The sequence below is a fragment of the Oratosquilla oratoria genome, chromosome 24, assembly GCF_046742065.1.
Source record: "Oratosquilla oratoria isolate Oo_2021 chromosome 24, ASM4674206v1, whole genome shotgun sequence".
NCBI lineage: Eukaryota > Metazoa > Arthropoda > Malacostraca > Stomatopoda > Squillidae > Oratosquilla > Oratosquilla oratoria.
In genome coordinates, this window is record NC_134800.1 from 32,555,157 (window position 1) to 32,568,213 (window position 13,057).

The 13,057-nt window shown below is 39.5% G+C and overlaps 1 protein-coding gene across 5 annotated transcripts in view; it reads right to left on the bottom strand.

The window, feature by feature from the left end:
- Positions 1-368: 368 nt before the first annotated feature.
- Positions 369-13,057, bottom strand: part of LOC143038544 (dnaJ homolog subfamily C member 21) — a 232,255-nt gene continuing 219,566 nt past the window's right edge. For 4 of the 5 annotated variants that reach the window (XM_076207873.1, XM_076207874.1, XM_076207875.1 and 1 more), the window contains one exon: positions 369-781. In XM_076207873.1, the coding sequence (XP_076063988.1) occupies positions 629-781 (153 nt within the window). In that variant the 3' untranslated portion in view covers positions 369-628. The remainder of the gene's footprint in view (positions 782-13,057) is intronic. The other variant, XR_012967578.1, reaches the window with a different exon arrangement.

Below are 13,057 nucleotides of genomic sequence, written 5' to 3' on the forward strand. Positions count from 1 at the left end.
TATGAACAGACCTTGTTGCTCCCATGATGACCAAGAATACCTACATCTTGGCTGGCTATGTCGGGATGGACAATTGTTCTTTGACAAACACAAATGCAATATCAGCCACACATATCATCCTAGTTAGATCAGCAGCTTGAGAACATATTGCATCTGTCTTCCTAGGCATTGACAATTAAGAGCATGGGTACTGACCTGGCCCGGGTATATATGCTGGATGGAATCACATTTCTACTTATTTTGAGTTTGAGTAACTCACAAAGCTGACAGCTTTGTGAGTTACTCAAACTCAAAATAAGTAGAAATGTAATAAATATATGGACCAGTAAAAATTTCATAAAGCACATGTAAAAAAAACACAAAAAAACTCAATGACAAATAAACTGACACTGTATTTGCTATAGCATTCCAAGACTGACAAAAATCCCCTTCACTTTAAACTACAATTTTACAAGATTAACAATAACCTTCCAATTTTAAGTATTATATAGTAATGATTTATTATTTAGCATATATTCAAGTCTACCAGTGAGGCAAATTCATATCACAATTTTAGTCATCCACAAGTTCTATCCAAAGAATAAAACAATAACCTTTCACACATTTTCAAATATAAAATACAGGCTGATTATTTTTTACCCCCTTTTTTTGCCTTCTTGCCACCTGTTACATCAGATGTGATGTTTGTCTTCAATGCTGCATGTCCTGAAGATTTTATGTGGTTAAACAACTTGTTCTTTGAAGGAAAGGCCTGGCTACATATCTTGCACGTCAAAACAGCCTGAAGAACAACAAATGATTACCCATAAACTTAATAGGGTAAAAAGAAATTCTACACTATAATGATATAGCAGGCTAAAATTTCTGTAAAAAAAATTAAACTAAAATTATTTCCATAGCTTGAAATGTTACACCTTATGAGGGATCAAGACTTTTGTATATATATATCAAGGGAGGTGGCCAAGTCAAAGGCATGCAACAACTCCCATCCACCACCCTTGTTTCCCTTTCATCATAGCTCCTTACGGATGAAGGGTCATCCCTGTTTCCTGCCCACTACCTGGGTAAGAGGCAATGTGGTAAGACAGAGTACATCCACAGCAGGGCCATGTCACTATGTCACTACATAACAACACCCCTCCCCATCCCCTCATTTGGGAATTAGAGATTAGGAGACATCACTTTGGGCTGCATTAAAATACATCCATACACAACCATCCTCTACTCACCCCTATCTCTTGCCTTCTCCCTTCTTTGCTCAACAGACATTCCTCTCTTTCTCAAAGCCCCTTTCACCCCATCCATCCATCTCATCCTCAGTACTATAAGTTCCCTCCAGGGTTGGGTCCAAGTACAGGCAACTGTACTTAACCTTTTCAGTACGGGCCAAAATCTCGCGGGCAGCATTAGCTGCCAGACGTACGATGTGTCGTAATAATACTCGCATCATAAAATATAGTCACCGCTTATATCAATCATTCTCTCTTTCACCCATGAATTTTGATAAACATAGAAAATGTGATGAAGACAGTTTAGAGAGTATGTCATTATGCAGGGGCAACTACAATAAATATAATCAAGATGCCGATATGGCAGCCTCGCGTATCCACTTGCTCCTCATGCTGCCTACGTATGTGGCACGGTATGGAAGGGGTTAAGTCCAAGTCAAGGTATTTGGATATTTTTCAAGTTCATTAATTTTGCTATGTACTTAACCTCTTCACTCCGGGGCACATTGCACATCTGGCAGCATTAGCTGCCAGACGTGCTATGTTGCGTCATAATAATCGCATTATAAAAAATAAAGTCAGTGCTCAATCGTTCGTTCTCTTTCACCCGTGAATTTTGATAACCATAGAAAATATGATGAAGCCAGTTTAGAGAGAATGGAGGTTACGTAGGTACGACTACAATAAATATAATCAAGACGCTGATGTCGGCATCATCGCGTACCCACTTGCTCCTCATGACGCCTACGTAGGCGTCACCGTATGGAAGTGGTTAAGTCCAAGTCATTGTAATTAAGTACAAGTGCTTTATGTGATCAAAATAATCCTGTCACAGATAAGGCACAAAAGTTGGTAGTATTTGTATATACACATTGATAAAATATCACACAAAAAACTAATAAGAAAAATAGAATCAATTGGTGACATCAAAGGAAAATTATTGGAATGAATGGAAGACTTCTTGACTGGGAGAAAAATGAGGGTAGTAATTAACCCCTTCCATACCGTGCCTACGTAGGTGTCATGAGGAGCAAGTGGGTATGCGAGGATGCCGACGTCGGCGTCTTGATTATATTTATTGTAGTCGTACCTGCGTGACCCCCATACTCTGTAAACTGGTTTCATCATATTTTCTATGGTTATCAAAATTCACGGGTGAAAGAGAACGACCAATAGAGCAGTGACTTTATTTTTTTTAATGCGAGTATTATGACGCAACATCGCACGTCTGGCAGCTAATGCTGCCAGACATGCGATGTGGCCCGTATTGAAGGGGTTAAAAGACAAATACTCAAATTGGGAAGAAATGATAAGTGGGGTCCCGCAAGGTTTGGTATTGGCTCCAATCATGTTTGCCATATATATAAATGACATGGATGAAGGAATGGATTGCTATATGAATTTCTTTGTAGATGACACAAAAATACTAAAGAAAGTAAGAGCAGAGGAGGATTGTGAATTATTACTATTAGATCCAGACAAATTCTTGAAATGGACTCAACAGTGGGAAGTAAACTTCAATACCAAGAAGTGTACTGTAGTATAATGGAATTTGGAAAAAGTAAAAATGGAATATCAAAAAATCATAAAATTGGCAAAGAAGAAGTAAAAAAAGTGAACTAGGAAAGAGACCTTGGAGTAATAATCAGCAAAGACATGACACCAGACAAACAGGAGTACTATATGAATTTCTTCGCAGATGACGCAAAAATACTAAAGACAGTAAGAGCGGAGGAGGATTTTGAATCATTACAGAGACCTAGACAAAATCTGGAAATGGACTCAAAAGTGGGAAGTAAACTTCAATATCAAGAAGTGTAGTATAATGGAGTTTGGAAAAATTAAAAAAGTGAACTCGGAAAGAGACCTTGGAGTAATAATCAACAAAGACATGACATCAGACAAACATATAAATAAAATAGTTGGAGAAACCTTCAACCTATCAAGGTCAATGAAAGTTGCATATGACTACTTGGATGAGGAAATTAATAAAAAAATATTAGTTACACTAATAAGACACTAGAGTACGCAGCAACACAATGGACACCCAGTACTAAAAAGAATATAAAGAAATTAGAAAGAATACAAAGTGCAATGACAAAGTTGGCACCAACTCTCTCCAAATCAACACACGAACAAAGATTGTCCAAATTGGAACTACCAACTCTGGAACAAAGAAGAGAAAGAGGAGATCTACTGACTATTTATAGAATCATGAAAGGAATGGAAAGCCTAGATAGAGATGGTCTTGAGGTGCTTATTTTATGATCTGCATGTGAACATGTTTTTGTATGAATGTGTTTTATGTGGTGAAGATGGTAGATTGTTGTTGTCATTCCTAAAACTGTCTAGCTGAGGAGTCCTGTTTCCCTGAGGAACACCCACAGCTGGTATGTAGCTTTCCCAATAATCCCTTATAGGGTGTATATAGTGTTGTTGGCATGTATGATTGTGTACAATGTAGTCTTCCATAATGTGTTGTATAGTATGAGGTAAAATGTTGCATCCTGGACAGTTATCTGCAATGTGGTCACCCAGCCTCCTCTGGGAGCTTAGAAAATCTGGATGGTGGCCACACTGCAGTCTGGCCAGGTGGACTCTGTCCTTTCAGGGGAGGGAGGATTCAGAGGGATGTATATTAGGGGGTCTGCATGCATGCAGCAATGTAGTCTTTCAGTTTGTTGATGAAGCAGTGAATTATATGATTTCTGGAGGCTGGTGTGTGGTGATTGTGGAGGAAGAAAAGAGAGTATGGGTGTGTGATATAGGTATTTGGGTATTTTTTATGTTTCTTGGCATGTGTGGGTGTTCTACTATGAAGTGTAGTGAGTGTGCTGTGCTTGTGGAGGCTGCGGCACATATTTATGTGCCTCTCATGTCAAGGTGATCCTTGACTTTGAGTGGTCTGTATATGTTGCATTTGTGCAGCCTGTAATTGTCTTTAGGGCTTTAAGTAGTATGCTGTCAGTGTATTATTACTACCCTCTCTGGGTATTGGCTACATGTTATTGTGGGGATAAAAGCTGCTTAATAGAATGTAGCTGATACTTTAGAATTTATATGAGGTGCCCCTATTGACCAAAGCCATACATAATTTTTGTCTGTGATTGAGGCAATCTTTATTCATATAAAAATTATGACACTTTATTATACTGCGACTGTCCCTTCACCCTTAATACTGTCCTGTACCACTTCTCTGAATGTTCATTTCCTTTTTATCACTGAACCCTGTGGTGGAGGAGAATACTGCCACCGAGTACTCCCATTTGAGCTGTAAAAGGCAACAATAAATGGTACTAGGCATCCTACTCTCTGTAGCCCCTAAAAAAAAGCAATGGCATAAGAGGGTCTGGGAGGAGCTTTACCTAAAAAAAAGCAATGGCATAAGAGGGTCTGGGAGGAGCTTTCCAACCAAAACCCTTAGGTTTGGGTCTTTAAATGTTTGTGGATGTGTTACAAATGAGAGTAAAAAGGAAGACATAGGCAGTATGTTTGTGAAAAGAAAGATGTGTTGGCATTAAGTAAAACTAAGTTGAGAGGGAGGGGCGAGTTTAAATTTGGGAGTTTAGTTGGAAGGTTCTCAGGAGTGAAGAGAAGATGAGGGGGATATTAGTAAGTAAAGAGATAGGTAAATGTGTGGAGTGAAAGATTTCTTCAAGGTTAATGTGGATGAAAGTGAAATTAGGAAGGGAGATGTGGGTTTTGTAAGTGCATGTAGGCCTTTACTTTACTTTTTTTAGGAATGTCCCCTGCGTGGATGTGGTACAGATGAGAGTAAAAGGGAAGAAATAGGTAGTATGTTTGTGAAAAGAAATATGGATGTGTTGGCTTTGTGTGAAACTAAGTTGAAAGGGAAGGGTGAGTGTAAGTTTGGGAGTGTAAGTGGGAGGTTATCAGGAGTGAAGAGAGGGGGAGGGAGGGAAGGGGTGGCTATACTAGTAAGTGAAGAGATAGGTAAACGTGTAGTGGAGTGGAAGGAGATTTCCTCAAGGATAATGTGGATGAAGGTGAAACTGGGAAAGGAGGTGTGGGTTTTTGTAAGTGCATATGGGACTGGCAGTGAGAAGAGTGTAGAAGAAAGGGAGGCTTTTTGGATAGATTTAAATGAGTGCATAGAGGATTTAGGGAGAAATGTCAATGAAATAGTAATGGGAGACCTTAATGCTAGGGTAGGAAATGATCCAAATGATGGAGTGGTTGGGAAATGTGGAGTTCCAGGAAAGAATCGTAGTGGAGAGTTGATGGTGGAAATGTGTCTAGAGAGTTGATGATAGCAAATACAGTGTTTCGGATGAAAGTCAAGCATAAGTACACATGGGAGAGGGTGGTGGAGGGAAGGGTGGTAGAGCATTGATGGATTATGTAGTGGTAAATAGGACTATGATAGGAAGAGTTAAGGATGTACATGTGCTAAGGGGAGAGGGTGGGGGAATATCAGATCATTTTTTGGTGGAAGGTAAGTTGAGAGTGGAGGACAGATGGAGAAAGAGGAAAGGGATAAAAGGTAGAGAGGTTCTTAGAGTGAACTCTTTAAATGAAAAGGAAAAGGAGAAGGAGTACAAGAAGAAGCTGAAGGAGGAGTGGGAGGGAGTGAAGGATAGAGTAGAGGTAGGTGTGGAGGAGGAATGGGGATGGTTCAAGGAGGGAGTCACAAAGTGTGCAAAGATGGTGTGTGGAACAAAAAGGACAGGAGGAAATAGAAGGAATGGTAGTGAATGGTGGGATGAGGAAACAAAGAAGGTTGTAGAAGAGAAGAAGTGAGCTTTCACAGATTGGTTACAAAATAGGACGAGGGAGTCATATGAGAGGTACAAAGAAAAGAAAAGAGAAGTAAAGCAAAAGGGGAGGAAAAATTAAACGAAAGGCCTGTAGATCAGATGTGGGAAATATTTCAAAATACGCTCACTAAGATGATTCAAACTTACATTCCTTTTAAGGACAGACGTCCCCCAAATCAGGCTCGCCCAAAGTGGCTCGACAAAGAAACTGAAAAAAGTATTGCTAAAAAGAGACAGGCTTATAAGAAATATAAGTGCTCGGGTGCATCTAATGACTATGAAAGTTATGTATCAATACAGAGAGATTTAAAAAAGACAATAAGAAAAAGAAAACGACAATACGAAATGAACATCGCTGAGAAATCCAAAGAGAATCCCAAAGAATTCTATAGTTACATTAGAGATAAAAAGGTTGTTAGGAATCACATTGGTCCACTATTATCTGCTGACGGTCAACTTGAATATTCAAATGAAGGAATGTGTAATCTCTTAAACAATTATTTTAGCTCGGTATTCGTAAACGAAACACCTCAAAGTGAATTCCAAACTGAAACCTGTGAAAAGTCTGGGGTAAACTTACTCACTACGGTAAATATAACAAAAGAAACAATTAAAAGGTGTATAGACAAACTCAAAGTTAATAAAACACCAGGGCCTGACGGTTGGCATCCAAGAATCTTAAAGGAAATGAAAAATGAGATTGTTGTTCCATTAGAAATTATTTTCAAGAAATCCATCATATCCGGAGATGTCCCAAGAGAATGGAAGCTAGCTAACGTTACTCCCATATTCAAAAAAGGTGACAAAAAGAAACCAAATAACTATAGGCCTATTAGTTTGACTTCGATCGTAGGAAAAATAATGGAAACTATCATCAGAGATGCTATCGAATATCATTTAGAAAGTAACCGTTTGATAAATGATAGCCAACATGGTTTCAGACGGAAACGTTCTTGCGTGACTAACTTACTCGAATTCTACAACACAGTTGTCTCGAATTATGACAAAAGAAACAATATAGATTTAATATATCTAGACTTTGCAAAAGCTTTTGATACCGTCCCACACGAAAGACTACTTACTAAATTAGCTTTGCATGGAATAAGTGGTAGCCTATTAGGTTGGACTAGTAATTGGTTGAAAGGTCGAAAACAGAGAGTTGTTTTAAATGGACAAACTTCTGGATGGAAAAGTGTTGCAAGTGGAGTTCCTCAGGGTTCCGTTCTTGGGCCACTTCTATTCATAGTATATATAAATGATATAGACCATGGACTAAAATCTACTGTTTCCAAATTTGCTGATGATACAAAACTGTGCGGAGTGGCAAATGATCACTCAAACCAATTAGATATTCAAGAAGATTTAGATCAATTACAGCAATGGTCTGAAAAGTGGCTAATGAAATTTAACACAAGTAAATGCAAGGTAATGCACATAGGTAAAAATAACAGCAAGTACGATTACAAGTTATTTGGAAATTCGCTAACAAAAGTGGATAGTGAAAAAGATCTCGGCGTAATTATCAGTAACAACCTCAAATCATCCAAGCAGTGTATTTCAGCCTCTGAGAAAGCAAATAAGATTCTGGGATTGATTGCGCGATCTTTTGATTTCAAAAGTCCATCACTCATTAACAAGCTATATAAATCGTTAGTTCGTCCACATTTGGAATATGCTGTTTCCGTATGGTCACCGAATCTCATTAAAGACATTGACAGACTGGAAAAAGTACAACGGAGAGCCACAAAACTGATTCCAAATATCAAAAATAAATCATACGAAAATCGACTTAAGCACATGAATCTGTTTTCCCTAAAAAAGCGTAGACTCAGAGGTGACTTGATACAGGTCTTTAAGATTTTAAAGGGAATTGACAACATCAAAAGTGACCAAATTTTCACATTGAATGAGAATCAGACAAGAAACAATGGTCTCAAACTGTCCGGAAATAGATTCAATTTGGAAGTAGGTAGAAACAACTTTGCCAACCGTGTAGTTAATGAATGGAATAAACTTCCTGCACAGGTAGTGCAATGTAGTTCAGTTCGAAGCTTTAAGAATCATTTAGATAAATACCTAAGTAAGATGCTGTAATTATTATAATTTGTTATATTATTTGTTTTTGTTTTGTTATAATTTGTCTGTCTGATTTTCATTTATTATTAGTTATATGTCAATTTATTATCATTTACTATTTACCTGTTTGTTTGTTATTCAACTATACCAATGCATTTATTTATGTATTTTAATTGTTATTTACATTGTTATAGTTTTAATTTATTATTAATTTTATTTTTTTTTTTTTTTTTTTTTTTTTTTTTTTTTTTTTTGCATCCGACCTAGATATGGATCAAAAGGTCTCCTGTTGGCATGCTTTGCCTTTGTAATCCTTTGTAAAAAGGTAAAGGAGGCAAAGAGGAGAGGAGATGTGAAATGGGGTAAGAGTATGACAGAAAATTTTGAAAGTAATAATAAGATATTTTGGAAAGAAATTAAGAGAGGAAGAGGAGGCAAATAAAGTAGAGAAGAAAAGGTAAAAGGTGCAGATGGAGAGATGATAATGGAGGAGAAGGCAGTAAGGGGAAGATGGGCAGAATATTTTAGGGAGTTGCTAAATGTGAAGGAGGATAGGGAGGGAAAGATAGCTGCAGTGGGAAATGCTAAGAAAATGACCGTGATGAGTGAGGAAAATGGAGGAGAAATAAGGAAGGATGAAGTGAAGGCAGTTGTTAAGATGATGAAAGCAGGTAAGGCACCTGGTCTGGATGGATGCCATGCAGAATGTCTAAAAAAGGAGGTACAGTGATGGTGGACTGGCTGGTGAGGTTATTTAATGTTTGCTGGAGAGAGGGTAGAGTGCCAGAGGACTGGAGGAGTGCCTGTATAGTTCCACTTTACAAGGGAAAAGGGAACAAGTGTGAATGTAGTAGTTTCAGAGGGATTAGCTTGTTAAGTGTAGTTGGGAAGGCTTATGGGAGGATCTTGATTGAGAGGATTAGGAGAGGAACAGAGGGAGTAATTGGTGAGGAACAGTGTGGATTTAGGATGGGTAGAGGTTGTGTAGATCAGATCTTTGTGGTAAGACAGATATGTGAGAAAGCTATAGGAAAGGGGAATGATGTTTTTTGGGCTTTTATGGATCTGGAAAAGGCTTACGATAGGGTAGACAGAAAGGCACTGTGGGAGGTTTTGCGGATATACGGGATAGGAGGAAAGCGGTCAAGTTTTTATGAGAGTAGTAGAGCTTGTGTTAGGATTAGAAATGGAGAGAGTGAGTGTCAAGAGGTAAAAGTGGAACTTCGTCAGGAATGCGTTATGTCGCCCTGGCTGTTCAACTTATACATGGATGGGTTAGTGCGAGAGGTAAATGCAAGGGTAGTGGGTCAGGGATTGGAGATGGTTAAGGAAAATGGAGAAAAGTGGGAGGTGAGCCAGCTGTTGTTTGCGGATGACACTGTGCTTGTGGCAGGATCGGAGGAGGGATTGAGGAAGTTGGTGACAGAGTTTGGGAGAGTGTGTGATAGAAGAAAGCTGAAGATAAATGTGGGTAAAAGTAAGGTGATGAGATGTACAAGGGGTGAAAGTGGCAGTAATCTGGAAGTGAGCATTAAGGGAGAGCAACTGAAGGAAGGGTGCAAATGTGGCAGGAAAAGGTGGAGTGAAGGTGGAGGTAGAATGTAGATTGAGAGAAGCGAGTAAATGCCTTGGTGGATTAAAAAGTGTAATGAGGAATAGACATTTGGGAATGGATGCTAAAAGGAGACTGTATGAAGGAGTGATTGTGCCAACAGCACTGTATGGGGCAGAAACATGGAACATAAGAGAGGAAGAGAGAAGGAGTTTGAATGTGTTTGAGATGAGGTGTCTGAGAAGTATGATGGGGGTTACTAGGCTAGATAGGGTGAGAAATGAGGAGGTGAGGAGGAGAACAGGGGTGGAAAGGGAGCTGGGAGATAGGGTTGATGAAAGAGTATTAGGATGGTTTGGACACATGGAAAGAATGAGTGAAGAAAGACTAGTAAAAGAGGAATGGAAGGCAGATGTGGAGGGAGTGAACATGAGGGGACGTCCTAGAATGAGGTGGATGGATGGGGTGAAGAGGGCTTTGGGGAAGAGGGGAATGTCTGTTGAGGAAGGACGGGAGAGGACAGAAGACAGGGGTGAATGGAGAATGGTTGTATATGGATGATGTTGTGATGCATGTGGAATGGGCGGGGGGATGGGGGGTGAGGTAGTATGTGTGAGCAAAATTTGACGCAGCCTGAAGGGATTTCTCCCAGTCTTCTCCTTTTATGCATGGGGGGACGGAGAGGGGGGGGTCCCTGTTTTAATGAAGCAGCCTTGCTGTGGATGTGCTGTGTCTGGCGACACTGCCTCTGACGCAGGGCAGTGGACAAGGTGCAGGGATGACCCGTCATCCAGGAGGTGCTAAGATAAGAGGGAGGGTGGAGGGGTGTGGAGTGTGTTCAGGGATGGAATGGGTGGGAATGATTTTATGCCTTTTCCTTTTTGGCTACCTCCCTTGTAAGGGAAAAAAAGCCTTGGTATATGTATCTATGTATGTATGTGGTAGTGAGAACAGTGTAGAGGAAAGGGAGGCTTTTTGGTTAGTGCATAGAGGGTTTAGGGAGAAATGTCAGTGTAGTGGTATTGGGAGATCTTAATGTTAGGGTAGCAATTGAACCAATAGACAGTGTGGTTGGGAAGTGTGGAGTTCCAGGAAAAAATTATAATAGAGAGTTGATGGTGGAGATGTGTCTAGAGAGTTGATGATGGTAAATACAGTGTTTGGGAAAAAAGTCAAGCATAAGTACACATGGAAGAGGAAGGTGGATGGAAGGATGGTACATAGGGCTTTAATGGACTATAATGGACTATATGGTGGTAACCAGAAGAGTAGGAACAGTTTTGGATGTACATGTTCTAAGGGGGGAGAATGGGGGAATATCAGATAATTTTTTGGTGGAAGGTAAGTTGAGAGTGGAGGATAGATGGAGAATAAGGAAAAATACAAAAGGTAGGGAGGTGTTTAGAGTAAACTGCTTATACGAGAAAGAAAAGTACAAGAAGCTGGGGAGTGGGAGAGAATGAAGGATACAGTAGAACTAGGAATGGAGGAATGGAGATGGTTCAAAGAAGGAGTCACAAGGTGTGCAAAGTTGGTGTGTAGAACAAGGAGGATGGGAAGAAATAGAAGGAAGGGTACTGAGTGGTGGGATGATGAAGCAGAATGTGTAGAAGAGAAGAAGCAAGCATTCACAGATTGGTTCCAAAATAGGCCAAGAGAATATGAGAGGTACAAAGAAAAGACATAGAGCATAAAATAAAGGAGGCAAAGAGGAGAGCAGATATGAAATGGTGTAAGAGTTAGAAAATTTTGAAAGTAAATGATGTTTTGGAAGTAAATTAAGAGAGGAAGAGGATGTGAATCAAGTTGAGAAGAAAAGGTAAAAGGTGCAGATGAAGAGATGATAATGGAAGAGACAGCAGTAAGAGGAAGATGGGAAGAGTACTTTAGGAAGTTGCTAAATGTGAAGGACAGGGAGGGAAAGGTAGTTGCAGTGGGAAGCACTAAGAAAATAGTGATTAATGAGGAAAATGGAGGAGAAATAAGGAAAGATGGGGTGAAAGCAGTTATCAAAATGATGAGAGCAGGTAAGGCAACTGGGTTGGATGGGTGTCATGTAGAACATCTTAAAAAGGGAGATACAGTGGTGGAATGGCTGATGAGGTTGTTCAACTTTTGTCTAAAAGAGGGTAGAGTGCTGGAGGACTGGAGGAGTGACTGTATAATTCTGTTTTACAAGGGAAAAGGGGACAAGTGTGAGTGTAGTAGTTTCAGAGGGATCTTTGTTGTGTAGTTGGGAAGGCTTACGGGATTGTTTTGATTGAGAGGATTAGGAGAGGAACAGAGGGAGTAATTGGTGAGGAACAGTGTGGGTTTAGGACAGGTAGGGGTTGTGAGGATCAGATTTTTGTGGTAAAGCAGATATATGAGAAAGCGTTAGGAAAAGGAAAGGATACTTTTTGGGCATTTATGGACTTGGAAAAGGTTGATGACAGAATCATCCATTTTTCTTCCACTTGTGTTTCATCTTTGTAGAATTTTTCCCAGTTTGCTTCGAGAAAAAATTTCTTAAGTTTCTCAAAGTCCACTTTGCCATACTTCAATCCGCCCTTTCTGTGCTTCTCATTTCTCTCTCTACATATTTCCTCTTTTAATTCTAACTCAAGTAGTATATGGTCACTCTTTGCAATTGGTGTCTTGTAATAAATTTTGTCAACTATTTCGGGTTCTGATGTAAATATTAGATCTAGTATTGATGGTTTTTCATTATTTCTAAATCTAGTGCTCTCCTTTACCCATTGGGTCATTGTATGTTCCATGGTCATGTTGAGTAATACTCCCCCACTGATCTTCTCCACCTTTCACTGTCATCTCTTCCCAACATATTTCTTTGCAGTTAAAGTCACCCATGAATACTGCATTACTTCCATCCAGTAGCATCTCATTTAATGAAGATTTAGTATCATTTAACATTTTGAAGTGATCTTTCTCTGCCCAAGACCCTGTTTTTGGGGGCACACAAATCACTGCAAATTTTCTGATGGTATATATGATTATGATCAAATTAAGAATGAAATATTAAAGGCATATGAGATTTCCCCAGAGTATTTCTGAAAGAAAGTCAGAGAAGTTAGGAAGGATATTGGTCATGGATATATGGACCTAGCCTGGAATGTGAGGAGTGACCTAGACAAATGGATACATGCAGAAAGTGACTGCTGAAAAATCCTGGAGGTGGTAGTGATTGAACAATTCCTTGATTTGTTGAACAATGAGGCTAGGCTACATGTAACCATGCAGAAATGTGAGACATTATTACAGGCAGTGAGCTTTGCGGAAAACTTTGCATTAAGGACAAGCGATAATAGAAGAAAAGGTATGACACAAGCTCAGAGGGGTGAGAACTGAGGTGCATATATGATTCTGAGTCAGAGATACTTGAGGTTACAAGTAGGGGAAAGCTGAAGGAGACCAATCCAATG